Source organism: Podarcis tiliguerta (genome assembly GCF_965153285.1).
Source record: "Podarcis tiliguerta genome assembly, chromosome: 9".
Lineage (NCBI taxonomy): Eukaryota > Metazoa > Chordata > Lepidosauria > Squamata > Lacertidae > Podarcis > Podarcis tiliguerta.
The window spans coordinates 27,308,277-27,329,801 of NC_139542.1; the positions used below are offsets into that span (position 1 = coordinate 27,308,277).

Here is a 21,525-nt window from a genome sequence, read left to right on the forward strand (position 1 = left end):
CCGCGACAAGGCAGTGATTCATGACGGGGAATGGTGCCTTATGTTTGCCTAAAGCCTTATGTTGAAGTTTGAATCACCCTGTGATGTCAGGTTATTTACAAGTGGGTGTCCCCATCCACTTGCCAAAAATGGCCCACATGGTGGTACCAGATATTATGAATAGAATAAATATAAACTATTTTAGCATTGATACTAGATAAACATAAATTAAGGCTGCAATCCTATACACAATTACTTGGGAATAAGCCTCTTTGCACTCAGTGCTGATTGCATAGGATTGTGCTATTAGATTATAATAAATAAGGAAACGTCATTCCTATCAGTAATACTTATTTTATATTCAAAAAATAAAGTTAAAAATTAATTTTAATGTTTAGAAATTAAAATTTATCTTGCAACATAATATGTAAACTAGACAATTTAGCTACTGTTGACTAGTAGCAATAATAATAATGATGATGAAAGATTGCTTTTTCCTTAACTTAGAATCCTTGTGATGACAAGCGACACAGAGATATCTGGTCAAAAGAAAAAACCTGTGATCGGCTACCAAAATTCCTGGTTATTGGACCCCAGAAAACTGGTAAGGGCTTATTGAATTGGCTTGGTAGAAGAAAATATTAGCTAGGAGCAACAATGATGAACTCAGGTTTATCTACACTGCAGCTTCTGTGAACCAACAGAGCACGACTATTCTGTTTGATTCATAGACCCTGCCCCAACATTACAACTGTCTACTCCAAAATGGCTGTTAAATTATAAGTGATTGTATAAAACAAAAAAATATTTATTTACAGTTGTGTTCTTCCACACATAACCCAAATACCAGCATACACCAATTTTTTTATACTTGCTTAGTTTGAGCAGGAACATTTGCTTTCCTTTATTTTTATTGTTGCCATTCAGTTGTATTTGAACATTTACTGTATTTGTTATTAATTGATGTTTCAACAATTGAGTTTGTTTTATGATTACTCTAAAGTGTTACAATGTTAATATAATCAAACTGAGTTATTTGCTGGATTGTTGTGTTATGTTTTGAATTTATTTCCTATTTGATTGCTATTGTAATGATTTATTGATTTGCATTTTTGTTCTATTGTGAGCTACTTTGAGCACATTTTTCAATGGAAAAGTGGTATATAAATTTAAATAAAACAATAAAGCAGTGCATCTTCTGCAATCTCAGGTGAATGAAATCTCAGGTGTTCTCAGTATAGATACAGCTACTACTTAAATAAATTTCAATTCAGCATTGACCCAGGAAAACTTTTTAAAGACAAGTACTTTTTGTTCATTGAAGAAAGTTTTGCATGCACTTTATACATGTTTTTAAAAGTTCATTGCTGGTATAATTGAGGATGATTATCACAAAATAAAAATGTTGTATAAAATTAGGATCCAGTTGATAGAATGTCCTGCCTTGTCTCAACTCTTGGGTTTTATTCTCTTTGCAGGTACAACAGCTTTGTATTTGTTCCTGATTATGCATCCATCCATCATTAGTAACTCCCCCAGCCCCAAAACCTTTGAGGAGGTACAGTTCTTTAATAGAAATAACTACCACAGGGGGATTGATTGGTAAGATGGGTTACTAGTATAAATCTCAAAATTTCTATACTGTGCACAATACAAAAATGGCATTACCAATGTGAGGTTGTTTATGCAGACTAAAATAACTTTTACTATTCTAAAAATTAAGTGTGTGCAAATAATGTAGCATCAATTACAAATACAATAAATGCCATCTGTGATTTCTTCCCTTATTTTACCACAGCTATTGGAAAATACTGGTATATTTCAAACAATTAGATACTTCTGATTATACAAAGAAAGAGAAGTTTAATTACAATTTGTCATGTTATTTAATTGTGTCTTAAGTGGAAATGGAATATTATCTAGCAGCTACAATTCTGAGTCTACCTAAAAGACAATATAAACCACAACATTCTATTCTTTACTAAGGTAGCAAGTAGCAACTTAAAAAGAGCCACTGCTGTGTTTCTTTACATGTCTCTTTAGAGGTTTCTGTTCACTTTCATAAAAGCTGATCTTCCTAAACATGCTGCTGCATATGGCTAAAACAGTACACGAAATGTAGTGGAATGCTAGCCCACATATTTTCAGGTGGATCTATAACCATCCCACACATTTTTAGGGGAACATAGTTGAGTCTGGCTTAACCATTCCACTTCCACTTTTCTCCCTCTTTGAAACCATCTGACTTCCCTTTTCCTCCAGCTTCAAGCACAGCGTTAAACAGCAAGATGGGGAATAGCCAGTTTAGCAGTGATTTTAGACATCTTTGTGTTTTTCTCCTCACATGTGCAAGAGGGAAATCCTGTAGGACATTTCATGTTCACGTCTCATTAAAATGAATGGGTTCTCTGCAAAAGTAGTCCTTTTCTTGGCATAAATGAACTTCCTCTTTGATTGTGTCCACTGTCGTCTACTTAACCATAATATTATTCTATTCTATTCTATTCTATTCTATTCTATTAATATTATTCTACTTAACCATAATATTCTAATTAACCATAATGTTAACAGTGAGGGAAGGTCTGTTGATACCACGTAGAAAGTAGTGAAAAAATAATCTTTGAAGAGAGGGCCCCAGTCTTGCATCAGGATATTTTGCCTGATGGACCAATCCCAGAAAAGATCCGCTCTAGCAGGTTTTCTCATGGACCTCTGTTCTCACACATTGATGCTGATTCTATGAGAGTAGTCTACTTTCTTAGAATGACAAATGCCATATTGGTTTTATTTTTGAAACAGATTTTTATTATTTTTATTATTAAGTCCAACAGGTGATTTGTCTATTTGGTTAGTCAACTAAAATGCTTGCTGCTGACTGACTCACACACAGTTTGTCACTCACAGTTTGTTCAGATTCTTCCATTTCTGTAAATCTGATCATCAAATGAACTGCAACAACTAAGAACAGCCTCCATGAAGCACTTCTGTTGATAGTATTGTACAGTGTTGTTAATGAGAAAATAAGATGCATTACTGGGGGGAAAGGAAACAAAATGTTGAAATTTCTCAAATGTTGTTTCCCTGGACAGACTGTCTTCATGGACTCTAACATTTAGCAAGGCTAGTTATAGGGACAACGTATAGCATTGTCTGTGAATCAATATGCTCACAGAGCTGAAAGCAGACATGGAAGGTAGTTGTATTGATTCACAGGCAGTTGTATATGCTTTTCACTCTAACTAGGTTTGTGAGATGTCAGAACTCATAGCAGTCTTGTTTTTCTACCACAAGAGCCTGAATCAAAGGCCACTGACAGAATGGCTGCAGCTTCTGGCCAGATCACATCAACAAATGTTCCTGCTCCAAAACCTCGATAAAATGTGATTCCAGGTGTGTGGTTGGAAAGTTTCTAAACTTCTCATTTATCTAATTAGGAAATACCATTTAGCAGACAAGTGCAAACATTTGGTTGCTTCCATTTGACAATGACACCTAGGATTGGTTTAACATATTACAAAATATAACAGATAAAGCTTGTCTTTGAATTTTATTAATATGCTCAAAATAAGTTCCTTTCTGCATAATGCTTGCAACTTCTAAACTGTTCTAAGGAACATATTCTTTTTCTGTAGGTATATGGAATTCTTTCCTGCACCTTCAAACATTACTACAGACTTCCTTTTTGAGAAGAGTGCTAACTATTTCCATTCTGAAGAAGCCCCAAAACGAGCAGCTTCTTTGATTCCCAAGGCAAAAATCATCACCATTCTCATTGATCCATCAGATCGGGCATACTCCTGGTATCAGGTAGAAGATTTAAGAATTAATTCAGGTTCTAGATTAATACATGATAAAAAAATTTGGGTTGCTTGTTTTAGCATATGCGCCTCTATTTTATTTTGAAGGACAAAGCATTATTTGAATTAAGCCTTTCTTAGCAAGTCACCACACAATCCTAGGTATGACTACTCATAAAAAAGCCCCATTTATTTCAATGTGCTTATTCCTAGGTAAATGGGATTAAGATTTCAGCATCATTTCTTAATCTATAGGTTTGGATTGGACTGCTGGTAAAGAATGGTGATCCATTCCTTTAATTCTCATAAGTTTATTATAGTATACTTTTCTATTATGATATCCCCCCCCCTTATAGCTAGTTTCTTATAGAATTCAATACTGTCCTAGAAATTTAGAAAGCTGCCTTGTATCAAGTCAGATTATTGGTCCATCTAGCACTTCAGGGTCTCAGAACAGTGCCTTTACTAATCCTACTTGAAGATTCCAGGGACTGAGCTTTGGTGTGGTGTGACAAGCAGCAACAGACTGCTTCAGCTGAAGATTGGATGTGTACTACAAGAGTCAATGGATTTCTCTAGCCTGCCTGCCCCTCAAGCTTCTATTGACTTATTACTAATTGTATAGACAACTGCACAGGTTTTTTAGCTGCTAAGCTTATTAACAATAATAGTCCAAGGAACAGAGGGATCTGACTGTCATTGGCATAGGCAGTCATTGGTATAGTCATACTACATGCTGTTTCTCATTGCTGAAATGGTGTTTCTAAAATATTTTATTTTTATCATTAATAAGAATAACATTACTACTGCGAAACCTATATTCAAGTCCCTGGGTAAAGGACTAATTGTACCCTTCTAGAACCCAAATATGGTCATTTCTCAACAAAGTAGCTCATCAAATGGGTTAGATCTAAAAGCAATCAAGGAAAGATGTTAGTGTTAGCTTCTTCCCACTTTTACATGGGAAATTAAAGTGAGGGGCAGGTAATTAACAACAACAAAAAATAAATTGGTTATTCTGTACATATCCTATTAGTGCTTTACTCAAAGTAATCAACAATGTATGCTTACTGGAATTAGTTTATCATATATTTCATCTGTCCAGTTTCTATAAAATTTACAATTTAGCATTGTCAAGCAATTAAAATTAAAGAAGTATCCTTTTAAGAGTAGAAGCTGGCCACTCTGCTTTCCTTTTGCATTACTTCAATATTTTCCACTCCAGCACCAGCGATCACACAAAGACCCTGCAGCTCTAAAGTTTACCTTCTATCAAGTGATCAGCGCTGGACATCATGCTTCAGCAGAGCTTAAGGCTCTTCAAAAGAAATGTCTAGTACCTGGATGGTATGCTACCCATATAGAAAGATGGCTAACTTACTTTCCACCTTATCAGGTAAATATTTACTCCTTCTCTACTACCTTGTGAAATGTTGATCTTCATGGTAGGCTACTGTTTCAAACTCATTTTGGCAACTGTCTGAGCCTTTCTGGATACAGCAAATATCCAGGGGCTTCTTCTCTAAAAGTTAGAATAGTATAACCCATGCATTCATTGGAATGATGTACTTCAGTATTCCCCCCTCCCCTTATTTTAAGGTTCTTTCACTTTCTGTCCTATCTTAAGTCCCACTAGTGACAGGCAGGGCCTGCTAAATGAGGTTTCATGTGATAAGTCACTGTCAATCTCTTTGTTGCTGTTGTTTTGCGGTTTCCTGCTAAGATGCTGCCTGATTCGCAGGGTAAGTGGCTCACATGGTCAATCAACTTAAAAATAACCCAGCTGCTTTACCTCCTAGAGCCCCTTGCTCATTCATAGTGGTCCAAGAGGATAACAAGCAATTAAAGAATGGCACACACCCAAAAAACTGTTTCCTGTTCTGCTTCTGAATTTAACTGTCACCAGCCTGAATGATATAAAGAAAAAGAAGATATACATATGTTTTATATCTTGCTTTTGTTTTCAAAGCTACATTTGATAGCATTTTTCAGGGCAAACCATAGTTCTAATTTATCTGGGTCAAGATCTTTATTTCTCTACCATCACTAGTATTCCAAGCAGCTTCCAATTTAATATCATTTCAGATTTAATTAGTGAGCCATTTACCTCATTCCTAGATCATTAAAAGTGGTGATAAATATGAATGGATTTATTACTGATCCCCGGGGCACCTCAGTTCCTCTTAAAGACCGAGCTTTGCGTATGTGAAAAAATGTTTGAAGTCTGACATATAATGAATTTTAAATACAGTATTCACAGTTGACTTTTCTACCCCCCCCCCAGTTACTAATTATTGATGGACAGCAGCTGAGAAATGATCCAGCTATCGTGATGGACGAAGTGCAGAAATTTCTGGGAGTTACTCCTCATTATAATTACTCAGAAGCCCTAACGTGAGTTAATTCGTTGATTTATTTAACAATTTGCATAGTAAGATAAAAGTAAGAACTGCAGTAAGGAGCCAGTTTGGACAATAGTATCTCAGATTAACAAGCCAAGATATGAGTAAGCATTTTTCCTATGCACACAGTCTCTTCACATAAGTTGTAATTAAAGTAGGAAGTCCATAAGTAACCATAGCTTCCCATTTTGTTTGAACTGGGGAGCAACTGGTTGCCACCTTTTGAGTAAGTTTGACTCAGCTTCAAACCATGATTGAAGAGAGCGTTGTAAATACACTAGCTCACATGTTGTTGTTTTTTGCTAGCCTACTAAGGGGCTAGTGGACACATCTCATGCTAGCCATAGAGGAGGGAAAGCCTCCTCCTCCATGTGCAGTATATGAAAGCCAACCTCTCTGTCAACAGTTGGCAGAAAGCATTTTTATTAGCTTGCTAATAAAAATGCCTTCTGCCAACTGTGTTGACAGAGAGGGACAAAGCTGAGGAATTGTAACTTTCCTTCCACCTCAGACTGGCAGAGAAGAGATGGGGAAATGCAGCCCGTATCTCACTAACTCACCAGCATGGAATTATGTGCACTTGCTACCTACTGATAGGGACGCGGGCGGCGCTGTGGGTAAAAGCCTCAGCGCCTAGGGCTTGCCGATCGAAAGGTCGGTGGTTCGAATACCCGTGGCGGGGTGCGCTCCCGTTGTACGGTCCCAGCGCCTGCCAACCTAGCAGTTCGAAAGCACTCCCGGGTGCAAGTAGATGAATAGGGACCGCTTACTAGCGGGAAGGTAAACGGCGTTTCCGTGTGCGGCTCTGGCTCGCCAGAGCAGCGATGTCATGCTGGCCATGTGACCCGGAAGTGTCTCCGGACAGCGCTGGCCCCTGGCCTCTTGAGTGAGATGGGCACACAACCCTAGAGTCTGTCAAGACTGGCCCGTATGGGCAGGGGTACCTTTACCTTTTACCTACTGATACCTGGTGACTTGCTAAATACCAAGTTGTTTTAGAATTCTGGCTTTTTCCAAACTTCCTGGTTCAGAAGAAACAAGAAATTGTGGTTGATTTGAACCTTTTTAATTTGCTTTACTTGCAACCCATGCAAAGGGTTAGCATATACAGGCAGAAAGCTGGCTCACAAAACAAATTGTCTTATTAAGTCAAGACATGATCATCCGAACCAGCTCACTGTTTCTAATTTTAGAAAAATGTGGGTTTTTAAAAGTCTCTCCCCCCCCCCCATTTAATTCCCATGGATAAATATGTACTCATACATGACCTTATGATATCACGATTTCCTTTCGGGAGTGGAGGTGGGAACAACCCAACTAATTCACAATAATCCTGTTCGCTGTACACAACCACTGGGAAGAAAATTATTTCTGTAAATCTTACTTTAAACATGCATATGGTGAACCACTTTAGAACAGTCAAGACACCAGACAGAAAAAACAAGGACTGTTCTCTATAAATTGGTTCTGCTTTTGAATGGATAAGTGGAACGCCTTTCCACCTCTTTGCTCAGCAGCAGAAGATTCACTATCCATAAGCACCAAGGACAGAAGCTGCTTTTCTTTTTATTTGATTAGAAAGGCACAACAATGCCAGTGTCAGGGATACAGGACCCACTGTGTATATAATAAATAGTCATGTACACAAACCATTTTGATTCAAACATTTATTCACTTGCCCTTAAAATGAGATTGATAACCTTAGTCTGCTCTTTTGTATGAAATCCCATTGTGTTTTCATAAGAAGCTCTCAAAAAAGAATAGTGCTCATTCCCAGACAGTTCTCTATTTAACGCCTCTTAGTCAATTGTGCTGTTCTTTTTTTGTTGAGTATGTGGCAAAAAAACCTGACTTTATCTTCCATGAGATAAAGTCAAGTGCATTGTAAAGACATAATGGATCAAATTCACCCCTAGAGTAATTCTATTGAGCTTTCAGCCTCTTTTACACCATACTGCTTGACCTGGATGCTGTGAATTCTTCCCATCTGCATCTAATTCCAGCGCATGCTTTTCTTTCCTGTCTACTCTTGTTTGCGAACAATGATTTGTTAAAAGATTTCTATTTAGGGTTACTTGTTCACTTAAATGATCTGATACAGCTCTCATAAAAGTACACTCTGGATTTATTTAACCTTGGATGTCTTCTTTTCTTTTTCCATTCAGTTTATATACGATGGTGAATATTAATCTTTGCTTAAACCACCAGCACCCAATATTTTGGACAAGTGTGTCACATATGAAGTCCAGAGTATGACATAGTGCCTCTCTATTGTGCACTACTGTGCCATAATAATCCACCCCTTGCCTTGGGGTAGTGAAAACAGTCAACTTTTTAAAAGAACTAAATTCATGGCAGATGCTATTAATTAACTACTAGTCATAATGGCCTTATGTTACTTCGGGTATCAGATGCAGTATGTCTCTGAAAACCAGTTCTGGGGTACCCAAGCACGAGTGCTATTGCAGTCATGTCCTGCTTGATGGCTTCCCATAAGCATTTGGCTGGCCACTGTGAGAACAGAACATTGCATTAGATAAGCTTTTGATTTAATCTAGCAAGACTCTTCTTATATTCATGCAAACATTCTCCCTCCCAGAAAATGGGCATGGATGGCACAGGGGGAGCCATCACATGAGCTCCTCACATTGAACCTGGAATTTCTCATGTTACTCTCATGGTCTGTGAAGGAAGAACATTGTAATGACTCCCACACTAGAGGTGTTAATGAGGCTCAGTATTCCAAAAAAGTACAGGTAGGAACAATGAAACAGAACAAATGATATTCATGTTTCTGAGAACTGGTACACATTAACCTCAGCTATGGCTATGGAATCAATGCAGTTGGTTACCCAAGCCGCAAATACAATAGTTCTGTTTGAATATTCCTGTAATGCATCTTTTGACAGGTAAACTGTCCTTTTTCACACACAAAAAGAAATCCCATAATGCATTTGCAGGGGATCACACAGCACCATATTTGAAGGACTGCACCTCATGAAATTTGATCGAAGTCCAAGAAACTAATGGACATGTTACCATTATTGTTCCTTCTTCCATGTAAAAGATGATGAGTGCACAGTGGTGTCACCTTTCTTTGAGGGAGCAGCAAGAAAGTGCTTTTCAGAAGCATGTAGTAGCAGTGGATGAGTCCATGAATGATGCTTCATTTAGAGGTCAACAAATGAACTAGCTCTCAGTTTATGGAGATAAGGCAACAATGCAATATGGCTTGTATTTCACTTTTTTCCCCACACGCAGAATGATGTTATTCATTGTATCTAAAAGCATTATGTGTTTCAGGTTTGACTCACACAAGGGCTTCTGGTGTCAACTCTTAGAAGAAGGAAAAACAAAATGTCTTGGGAAGAGCAAAGGCAGAAAGTACCCTCCAATGGATTCTGAGGTAAACTCTTATCAGTTGTGCTGTGGGTAAGATCCAGCCAAACATAACATACTTCAGAGTGATTTCAGTGAAAGAAACCTTAAGTTCATACTTAACTCTTCCCTTAAGATGAACGGGACTTAAAAACAACTTAGGTTGAATTGTAATGTACCCAGTATGCCATTTAATTCATTTGCAATTCATCTATATGGATTGTTGTAAAAAAATGCATATTTTTATTTAGAACTAAGCCTCTCAGCAAAAGCACACAAAAGTTATTGTCATATGCAATGTCTTGATTATTCAGATTTTTGTGTTACTTGAAAAGGACCAGAATTTTAATTAAATTTATCCCAAATTTAGTTAATTTATTCCTAAATTTGTTAGGAATCTCCTTTATCTCAGGTGCACAAGTCCTGCTTCTAAAATGAAGATATGAACACTTATATGCATGAGGTGGAGCTGTGGTTGGACTTTAGGTTTCAAGCACCAAGGAGGGGCAGAGGATAAGGACCTCAGGGTCACAGACACAGACACAAGGCACAGGGAAAAATTTGCTCATTAAATGCTTGGCTTAACATCATAGATACAACATTAGGGGTAACTACTCCACATAAATCATCCTAAATGATTCTGTAAAAGTACCTCATATTTCAGATCTCAGTCTTGCAGGTTGTTGGAAAAAATGAAGAATGTTTATTTAGTTACAGCATTTATACTTTCCCCTTTAGCCAAAAGGACTCTGAAAGCAGCTTACAAAAATTGGTTTTAAGATGGTCCCTGTCCTCAGGCTCACAATCTAAAAAGACATGGCACATCAGGGGGGAGAGGAATGAGAGGGAAGAGGGGGAAACAAGCTCCGTCACAAGTTCTTAAAATTACAGTTCTTAAAGTTACAACCAATGTCAGTGGCAATTCTGTCTGCTTTCTCCTTGATAGGGCAGCCCATCCCCTAAAGCACTCTTCACCCCAGATCAGATCTCTATCAGTATTGTATGCTGCAGCCCTTAAGAAACTGATGCATTGAAAGATCTTTTATGTGGTATATTTACAAATAATTGGATAAATGTTCACATTTATTCATAAAGATTAAAGTGTGATCAGAGAGGAGTGGGAGACTTTTAGTTTTTATTCACAAACATGGCTTTACAATAAAGCTCACTACCGTGTAGAGGATATCTTACACAATATCACATGGCTATTTTATTGACTAAGTAGAATGGCTCTACAAATTCAGGAAAGACATTGAAATTGTTCCAATACTCTAAAACTAGATTACGGTCTAGCCAATCCAGCTAGATCCATTACTACTATTTAACCTAGTGATGTGGACAAAAGATTTGTGATTGCTTAGGACAGGAAGCCAATATAGTACCCCTCCACACTCCATATGTTGGTGAATTACAGTTCCCATCATCCCACCTTTGGCCATAACAACTGGGGCTGTTACTGTAGTCAATGACATCTGGACAGCATTACACAGCTACTCCTGCTTTAGGACTACTAAAATGATCCAGGATAAGTGAAGTATACTATCACACGTTAAAATTCTTTTTCCTCTATCAGGTGCATACTCAAGCTCATTAAATGTGAGTTAGTCTTGAACCACCCTACAGTCACAATCAGGAAAAGTAGGGGAAAGGTGATGCAGGATTAAGATTGCACTCATAGTACAAATATGTTATCCTCTAAAATGGATATGTGCCCCTCCAAATATTGTTGGGGCAGTATCCAACGAAGTACTTTCATTTGTACTTCTGGCAGCACAACAGAACTTCCTCTCCCTCTCTTCTCCCCCAAGCTCCATAAATCTGTTCTGGGGGTTCCCCCAACCTTTGGACTCCAACTCCCACAGCCACAGCCAACATGGCAATAGGCAGGGGCTTGAGAATTGTAGTCCAGTGGCATCTGAAGGACCACAGGTTACCTACCACCTGTCTAGCTCCAGGGCCAGCAGTTTGTCCCATCCTGAGAGGTTGTTGTGGAAAGAGGAGGACTCGCTAGGATTAGAGCACTATTGTAGTCTCACAGAGAAGGCATGGGAGCATTGAATCTCTTTGGTAACAAATCCTGTAGCCCTTAGGACTCCTTCTCAGAGACTCTAATACTGCCTTAAGCTTTTGAAAAAGGTTCTGCAAGTGCAGCTCCAACTGCTGGAAATGGAAGCTGTGTGTGCAGGAAACATTTTTCTGTGTAGTGTCATTAGATGGGTTAAATTGTCTGTGCCTTAAGTAATTCAATTGCTGATACTTAGTTCCAAATGTGATTTTTTAAAAAAAATGGATTGAGTTCAGATCAAGATAAAGTAAATTGGAAGACAAAATGCTATAGACACTGTAGTATTTCCCCAAATAAAATGTTGGTTTTTGTATCCCTCAGTGCAGGGTTTTTCTGTCAAGCTACTACAGAGATCACAATGTGGAACTCTCAAAGCTTCTGCACAAATTGGGACAACCCCTTCCATCATGGCTGAGACAGGAGCTACAAAAAGTGAGATAGCATTGGGGGAAATGCTTCTAGAGAGAGCTCTTCTTCACTTCAAGTATAATCAGACCTAAAGTCTCTAGTAGCTACAAGAAAGCTGTTGGGAAATCTGTCTCTTCAAGAGAACAAAAATGTGAGGCTTGTGCCGTATGCTGGCAAGTGGACTGTGAAAGTGTGTGCACTTGTGTCTCTGGAAGTGCATGGCATTTCATTACTATTTCTGGTTTCATGGAGGTTCCTTGGGAAGGTCATATGGGCCAGCTCCCACTTATTTCATTGGGGCTGGCACAAGAGAACTTCTAGTGGGTTGTGCCTATAACTTGCTGTGCAAAGGTGGAAATAAAAAGCAACTGGCCTAGGTTTAAAAACAACAATATACAACTGTCCAAAATCAAAATAAATATTTACAATTTTATATATTATATTCATATCAGTTTACGAATATTGTGTCTCATGTCAGTTTTGTAACCCACTGTCTGCCTGCTGAGGTTTCTTATTGTTTGATTACAATGCTGTGTCTTTTTTAAAATGAGAAAATACGTAGCACAAAATGCCAGGTGTATTCCCCCTTTGCAATCAGATTCAAAGCACTGAACTAGGTTTTTTTTAAAGTCAGTTTATGTCGTTTAGAAATACAACATAGGTGGGGAATGCATCATAGTATTCAAAGAAATGATATTATGTATTTGAGTTGGCTGGCTGAAACCTTTCACCTCAATTCACTGAACTGGGAGTTGCTGTAGCATTGTGGAACCTGTCCCTTCCTGAACAGATGACTGATGGAAGAAGTGCTGCAGATGCTCTGCTTGTAGATCAGCATCAGAAGTCCATGTCCAACCAGGGATATTTAAGATATTTAAGATTTTCCCGAAGTACAGAAGATTCTCCCAAATCACAGTCTTACACATTCTAGTCACCTTTTACTGCATCAGGGTCTTTGGCCACTGCAGGAAAAATACTTAGGCATAATTTACAAGGCTTTGATTGTTTCGCTTGAATACCACAAACAAAAACCCTTACATTGTTGAAGCAAAGAATTCCAAAATAATTAAATCCAAACTTGTAAAATAATTTTTCAGGTTCACAGGAGTAAAAAATCATGTCAGAGAAAATAATTGTGTTTTTAAAAAAATCATATCCTTTTTTTAGTCAGCCTTTTGCCACTAGCTAAGCTGATTTCCCATCCCAACTTCCCCTCCTCCTGCCTAAAATTGGAAAAGATTCCACTAATTCACTAGTCCTACATCAGACGGAGAAAGTGGCAAGTAGCATACTCATATCTGATTTGCTTTATTTACATCATTACGTGTTCTACATGCTTTGGATTCCTTAGGTACTATATTATGCATTTCTTTAGTATTTTCAAAATGAACAGATTCACAAGCTATGGAAAGACATTTGGAGGGAATATCTGCAGTTAAGCTAATACAACAAATTAATCAAAATTATTTTTTAAGGAATGAACATTATGCTGCTGGCCTAAAAAATTATGAACATAGTTAACTTTAAAAACCGATGATGAAATTTCTGAAAGCATGAAGCTCTGATAATTAATATTTTACAACACTATAATGACTAAATGTGTAGCAAAGCTAGACAATATTATGAACCAAGTTTACTCTATTGATATTTGGCTCAGGGTGCTTTAAAACTAAATGGCTAGATCTCTAACCAAATATATCAAAATATTAGATATAAGACAGTAATTATGCACCATTATTTTCAGTACCGTTTACTGGATGTAGCATCACCCAGCCAAGGTTAAGCACTGTTCAGTCCCAATTATTTTAATGGAAAGCTGCTCACATGCTTAAATGTGCTTGGAGCCCCCAATTTAGGAAGCACTACATTAATAAGGAAATCTTTTAAGCCATTAGTCCTACTCCTTACCTTTTTGTTAAGTAAAGCAATAAACTGAGTGCAAATGGCCCCTTTATTCAATATAGAAATAACAAGAGCTCAAACTTTATCTCTGTCATTACCATTTTATGAACAAATATACAATTGTACTTGAACAACCACATGTATGCAGTATCCTTTCCATTTGTGAACGATTCTCTGCAAAAGAGTGCTTTCTTCCTTCTCCTGTCATACAAAGCTATAATAGGTTCCTCCAATCTACTGGTTTTCAAACTTTTGCTAGATAAATAGAAGCTTGCCATTACTCAAAGAAAGATGTTTAGTGGCATGCAAGTGTCCTTGAAAGATAGTTTGCTAACCACAACCAATCTTCTGAAGCAAAGTACTGGTTTTGGGCTGCAATCCTATACCCACTTACCTGTAAGTCTCAAATAGAGCTACTTTTGAGTACACATGTATAGGACTGCACTGTGAAAAATCCAAAAATTCAGGTAGGCATTTTATACCTCCCACTAGTTTAAATGACTGCACAAACAAATGCCAGAATAAATTCCAGCATAAAATCTTTACATTTTTACTTTAACATAGTTCTTGTGAAAACTCATGGAAGTGACTGAAAGTTGGCTATCTGAAACAGCTGTGTCAGTAAAAACAACAACAGTGTGATTATTTACAGGACATCATTATTAAAGGTACACACACAAAAAGGGAAACAAACAATGAAGTAAACCAAGCAACCCATGCAGTTACACATGGTTCTGCTGCAGTATTTGCCCAGTACTACACATGAGAAAATGAGGAGTGGAACTAATCTTCAAAATATATTGTACAGATTATCCTTATTATTGCTGGAAAATGTGAAGCTTCCTCAGGAAGAATAAAATAGGTATTTCAGTGTTTATAGATGTAATATTCTTCTCATTCACATTGAATGAAAATTGCTGGAAATGTTTTTCTCAAATTTTTTAAAAGAAAATAAAAAAGTAGACATTATTCTGATAGTGGCATGATTTCTGCTGTGCAACAATAAACTCTGATAAAAAACAGCCTCTCCACATTGTAGTGACTTTATTCTAATGCAGTTTCTTTTACTGTTTGACATCAAGTTACAACGTACTATAGAAACAGCTGCCTCGGAGAGTGTGTTTTTTTTTGAAGTTGCCTGCTGTTTCTATGTTAATAACATTATTCTGAGGGGCTCTTTGTTTTACTGCCTTGTCATTTTACTATCTTTGATGGCAGAATTTTTCAAGTGTGCTACAGTTGCACATCCATAGTATTACAGTAAAGGGAAGCCATACAGAAGTCAATAAAAGTTACTTAGAACAGTGATATACCATACTGAAGAAAGCCCAGCATTTTAACACTATTCAAAGTGAGAGGGAGAACAGCCTGGTGTTTTCCAAACAATTTAGTTTTTGACAACACAGCACAGGAAAGCGCCATAGCTCAGTAGCAGAATGCATGTCGAAGGCTCCATTTCCACTTAAAAGAAATACAGTGGTACCTTGGTTCTCAAACTTAATCCATTCCGGGAGTCCGTTCGACTCCCGAAACTGTTCAAAAACCAAGGTGTGGCTTCCGATTGGCTGCAGAAGCTTCTTGCACTCTAGCGGAAGCCGCGTCGGATGCTGAGCTTCCAAAAACGTTGGCAAACCGGAACCTTACTTCTGGGTTTGCGGCATTCGGGAGCCGTCTGTTTGACAACTAAGCCATTTGAGAACCAAGGTACCACTTTAACTTGTGTGACTCTGCTGAAAACACTTCCCCAGTAAAATCAAACATGATAACGCTGCAAGTTATAGCTTGCCCCCACTCCATTTCATTGGCTGTTGGTTTAGCTTATATTCCAAAAACATCTGCTTTTGGCCTGAGGCCACAATACTGGGAAAGACCCCATCCATTATTGATCAGGGTAGGCCAGGTAATACAGATGAATGTTTCGACAGGCAAACTGCTCAAAACTAGTTTCCAACCCTATAAAACTATGTGTACCTATGAAGAACTGCCACCTCTGGATGGTTAAATGAGCAAAGCCACATGGATGTATCCAGTCCAGCAATTATTTGCACCATCTATTACTGATATTTACATGCAGAAAGAAGCAGTCCATATCACAGAAGATCTACTACTACTTGATCTCCACAGCCTGGGTCTTTCATGCAAAACCATGTAGCCTGTGTACATTTTGTCTATCTTAATAGCCTCTGCTCTTAACTTCCTTCTTTATATTATTATTATTTATGTCTCTCCTTGGCATCAAAAAAGCCCTGCTCAAATTGTATTAAGTCATAAGTAAAGACATTCATGCAATTCCCATACAAATTCCTGATTTCCACGGATCTTTGTTGAAGTATTGGTGTTTGGGATTCTCACCCACAATCTGTGTGGCAGTTCAGGTTTTTATATTATTTCAGTGCAATGGAACAAAATCCTTAAGTCAAATAATGGGAACTCTCCAGTGGCACCCCCACCCTAAATTTTCCACTCTGAGGAAGGCTATTCCTTAGTTTGAGGCATTATTCTGCCATGGCAAATACAGTGGTACCTCGGGTTACAGATGCTTCAGGTTACAGACTCCGCTAACCCAGAAATAGTTCCTTTTGGTTAAGAACTTTGCTTTAGGATGAGAACAGAAATCGTGCTCTGGCGGTGCGGCGGTAGTGGGAGGCCCCATTAGCTAAAGTGGTACCTCAGGTTAAGAACAGTTTCAGGTTAAGAACGGACCTCCAAAATGAATTAAGTTCTTAACCCGAGGTACCACTGTACTGCTTAAGGAGTGGTAAGTCGTTAAAACTGTAACAACGTACTACTATTTAACCTTGAATAGCATTTGCCAATGTCGCTGCTACTCTTTTGGGCCAACATTCCAATCTTGGGACCTCCCTCGGGGGGGGGGGGAGAGGTACTTGGGTGGCAAAGCTTAAGTTCTTTTATTTAGTGTATGCTTGGGGGTTTTCTGTCAGCGTCACTTGCAGAAATTCTCTTTCTATTCGTTTGTTATGTTTCCTTGGTGGTGAGAGAGGTTGGGGTGGCCTAGGGTGTGGTTGATCGTCTTTGGCTGGCTGCAGTGGGATTTGTTTGTGTGTGGGTGAGGGGGGTTGTCGGGTTAAGTTAGTCATATTGAACCGAATGCTGTCAGTTGGTTATGAGCTCTTTCTAGTGTGAGTGGGCATTGTTATCTCGGAAGGTGTTCAGTAGGGCCAGTTCTGGGGTGACTTCTAGTACCTGTTTATTTGGCTTATTTCTGGTATGACTGCACACACTCCTTTTCTGACTGGATCCTCGATTACTTGGTTTGGTGGGATCTGCTGGTTCAGACACAGCATATGTCTGAGAAGGCCCCACGTGGGATCATGGTGAGGAAGTGCGAGGAAAAAACTGTTGTGACATTGCTTTCTTTGGCAACTTGGAAGCTGTGGTGGGATCCAGAAACGGCAACCTGGAGCCCCACTGACCACTTAACTGCTCTCTTCTGCATCAGCTTGGGAGCTTTTTCTGAGACGCTTGTAGGGTATGATAGCATCCTTTGTCGTCTGAACATCTTTATCAAGATGCTAACAGATCTGCCTGCCTTTGATCAGTTGTGCTTCAAGGGAAGCTCACCAGTCCTCTGATTCTTTAATATTTTCCAGCCCAGATAGAGGTTAACCAAAGGATCTCACGATAGTCATCTCCATGCAGGAGCAAGGAAGCATAGGAGAAACCGATGCACCACAAGGGTTATCTAGTCTAACCCCCGGCAATGCAAGGATCCTGTCCACAGCCAGTCCTGGCTGGGCTCCAAACTCCAGCCTTCTGGTTACCATTGCAATTCTGCATGGGGTGGAGAAAGGGGAGAGAGAAATGTGTTGCTTACACTCTCATAACACTGATATGAGATCCACACCATACAGCCCTTTCAATAACTAAAGTCTAAAGGGCTGTGACATGGAGGATGGAGCAAGCTTGTTTTCTCCTGCTTCAGAGGCCCTTAGGGCCTGAAGCAGTGACTCGCCTTCCTTGGAGGTGTTTAAGCAGGGCTTGGATGGCCATCGGCCATGGATCATCTAGTTGAGATTCCTTCATTGCAGGGGGTTGGACTAGATGACCCTCGCGATCCCTTCCAACTCTACAATTCTATGATACTATGTTTTAAAGAGCATGCAATGCGCCTTTAAAGCACATGACTTCCACTGAAATGATTTGTGCCATTGTGGCTTCCCTCTCACAGACCTACAATCCCCAGAACCCCTAACAAACTACAATTCCCAGGATCATTTGGGGGGAAGACATCTGCTTTTTAGAACAGGGGTGGAGAACCTGCAGTTTGCTCACCCCCATTTTCTAGAAAGCCAGGAATGGGAAGCTCAAGTGCTTCTAACAGTATGGTTATAGGGAGCAGCATGTATAAAATATTGAATGTAATAGAGTTATTAAGGTAATTGTATCAGAATTATTATGGGAATATTAAGGAGGGGGAAGAGATATTTTGGAATTCTGGTGGTGAGTGATGATTGGATGATGGTTTGAAAGGGAGTTTGAATGTGAGGCAGTTGAGAGTCAGTTGAGAGCAGTGGGTTCTGGAGCGGATGGTTGGGCAACTAACTATACAGTTTAGGATCAGTAGTCTAGTCGTCCTTGTTGTAATAAAGCAGCATATAAGATAAAGAGAATTTGAGGCCATAAGTCTCATTTAGTGAGGGTGCAATACCTAGGATCTGGACCAAACATTGATATTTTTTGCTCCTTTCTAGTTTCATAGGTTTATGTTCTGGTTCTAATGATGTAATGGGGTGGGGACTCTTTAAATATTGGGGGCTGCTACACACTCCTTTTCTTCTTTAAAAAAACAATAATTTCCCCTCGCTTTCAAAAGCACATGCATGTTTCTATTATGTTTAATGTATGTAGAGTTTGGTGTCAAACACCGCCACCCGACCCCACCCCCATCCATCTACCCTCTCTCCACCCCCCCTTTCTTTTTTCTTTCTTTTTCTTCTCCCCCAATGCCTCAACAAATGAAACGGATTTGTAAAAATGTTACATGGGAAAAAAAATACAAGGCATTACACTTACTTCTGTAAAACAAGAAAATCCTTAATAAAATATTAAAAATAAAATTAAAAGGGGAGGAAAAGCACGTGCATTGTCTCTTTCTTCAGGTTCTTCAGTTACATTTGTTTTGAGACATTGGTGTTATATGCAGTGTAGAGTTGGGAAGAAAAGAGAGAGCAGCATACTGTCAGCAGAAGTCGCTGGAGAGCCTTGGCACATCCACATTTTAGCAGTGACAAAAATGAAAAGAAGAAGTGATCTGTGCAGAAGTGAGGCTCACGGGGAAGCAGCAATGGCTCTGTGTCAGGCAGCACAATGTCCTGTTAAGCATCCTCTCATACTGCAGAAAAAAAGTTGCACTTAACCCTCAGTTACAGCTGACTGGCAGCTTATTACATATGAAGTGAAGAACAGGAACAACTTGAGATATACATGACAATATACTCCTTGTTCTAAATTTGTGTCACAATAGTCAATTTGTGTCTAAATCTTCAACACTATTAATACCAGAGCCTATGGAGTATCCCTTGGAACATCCAAGTGGGCTAAGAAATCCTAATGAATTCACTTCAATTTATTCTAAAAGCAAAAATAAACTGTTTGGCTTTAAGTAGAGACAAACAACAATAGCTAAAACCATCTACATTATATGTGTAACTCCAGAGATTATAGCTTGTCTGCAGCAGCACTTAATGTGACTACAAGTACGGAACAAAGCTTTAAAATTCTGGTTACAGTGAAATGCTTCCAGTATCAATTGGAATGAAAGCAGAAACTGAAACCATCCCTACTGCTCATCAACTTTTCAGAAAGCCTCTACAAACAATAATGATCAGTCCTGTTATTAAAGCACTTGGGTCACAACCCAACATTCTAGAAAGCATATATGTGCATCAAGTCTCTCTTTGCCTTTGGGGAATATGCACACTGCTCAAAATTTTGGGGGGAAGACATATAAATTTGGGTTGATTTGTATACTAATGACACCATCAGTCTCAACAACTAATTTGCAAAGATGGAACATTTTTGTAGTAATAAAAGGCATCACTATTTTCAATAATTCTGCTCAGCTTGATGAATCATAGAATCATAACTATAGAGTTGGAAGAATTGAAGCATCATCTAGCACAACTCCCAGCTAATGACTATAGTACCTCCCTCTGAAGAGCACATTCAGGTTCTAAACCTTCCAAATCTGAAGCTGCAGAGGTAGACAGAGATCCTCAACATCTCCTCAAATGCGAGGAAAGTTGGAAGATGTTTGGCAGTTGCACAGCCAAAAGGCACCTGGAGAGTCTTAACCTCATAGGACTCAACTGGCAATCCTTTCCTGCTGCTCCTCAGTACAGTAAAGGCGGGCAAGCAGAATGTGCCTGTTGGACTTCCCTACCTGAAGGCCCACTTCAAACAGGGACTCTCTACTCACTTGCACCCAAACTGCTATTTTCCTTCCCTCTGGCAAGGGAGGATGTTGGCTGTTCCTGCATAAAGGTGCTTTGGGCACTTTCAAGCAGGGATGCCCAACTAGCAACTCTCTCCTTCAAGCAGTGATGCCCATTCTGGAATGCCCTTGCTGGAGGCTGGGGCAGCAGGTTTGGTGCAAGTTGCGACTAGCAAAAAAAAATGTAATTATTGATTACTGCATCCCATATATGGAATATATACATAATTCCAGGCAGTTAATACATAAAAGTAACTGCATTATTTAAATATGTAAAACTTTCCCCTCAAAATTTGGTCAAGGCTATGAAGCAAAAGCACCATCCAGTGGCCAAATTTATTTCCTACTACGTATGGTTTTCCGAGTAGGGCAGATTGAATGAAAAGCACAGGAGCATCCACCAATCAGTTTATTGGTTTAAATGTATACAGTAGACCGAAAGGATCGCTGCCGTTTTTTAATGTTTCTCTTGACTACGATGCGTTTGATGGCACGAATTTCTCTAGTACCAGACTATTTCACATATTACATCACACAGAGAGATCATGGTTTTCCTACCCCACCCCAGAAACGGGTTCACGGGGCTCGATGTGTTTTGCTTAATTCGCTGCACAGTAAAACGAATACTGTACGTTCTCTGTCTCCGATTCGTTACTGGGAACTACTTTGGAAACCAGTAAGAACTCTTCTGTAAAGGCATCAATTCACAGGTAACTTCGCGATTTGTTCCACATCAATTCAGAACTACTAACAGGCGGCTGCCCACCAGCTGCGTTACACGTACAACCCATTTACATGCTGCTTTCGCGATAACGACTGCTGTGTAGGTTAACAGCAGCTGCCCCGTAAACTAGCCTACCTTCTGTGGAAGTGGAGGCGCCTAGCCTCAGCCCCACTAAGTTTATTCATGTGGTTTCAGAGAGCTCAAAGCAAGTACGACTAGTCTGCCAATTTACACTGTGTCGCAGGCGGAGGCCTCGCTTGCTTGAAAGGTACAGACTTCCGTGAGCGCACTTGAGAGACTGAAACCTCGCCCAACCGAAAGCGGGAGACGGTGCGCACGCGCGCCTCGCACCCACGGCTCAACAGCGCCGGCCCTCCAGCCCGAGAAGTGGGCGTGGCCTCCTCCCCATTATAAAA

The 21,525-nt window shown here is 39.3% G+C and overlaps 1 protein-coding gene and 2 long non-coding RNA genes across 4 annotated transcripts in view; 1 reads left to right on the forward strand and 2 right to left on the reverse strand.

The window, feature by feature from the left end:
- The window catches only part of LOC310685254 (bifunctional heparan sulfate N-deacetylase/N-sulfotransferase 3), a 62,525-nt gene extending 47,572 nt beyond the window's left edge, over nt 1-14,953 (forward strand). Inside the window, exons 7-13 of one of the 2 annotated variants that reach the window (XM_083457239.1) lie at nt 487-583; nt 1,458-1,581; nt 3,612-3,786; nt 5,002-5,172; nt 6,061-6,170; nt 9,482-9,584; nt 11,943-14,953. In XM_083457239.1, coding sequence (XP_083313365.1) covers nt 487-583; nt 1,458-1,581; nt 3,612-3,786; nt 5,002-5,172; nt 6,061-6,170; nt 9,482-9,584; nt 11,943-12,062 — 900 coding nt within the window. In that variant the 3' untranslated portion in view covers nt 12,063-14,953. The remainder of the gene's footprint in view (nt 1-486; nt 584-1,457; nt 1,582-3,611; nt 3,787-5,001; nt 5,173-6,060; nt 6,171-9,481; nt 9,585-11,942) is intronic. The other variant, XM_083457238.1, reaches the window with a different exon arrangement.
- Nucleotides 1-21,525, reverse strand: part of LOC310685444 — a 29,016-nt gene that overhangs the window by 7,033 nt on the left and 458 nt on the right. The gene's annotated exons all lie outside the window — the stretch shown is intronic.
- On the reverse strand, nt 13,949-21,456 carry LOC310685409. Its single transcript, XR_014515207.1, has 3 exons — nt 21,245-21,456; nt 18,960-19,284; nt 13,949-17,887 (listed from the first exon to the last, which is right to left on the reverse strand). It is a non-coding gene; the product is annotated as an uncharacterized lncRNA (long non-coding RNA).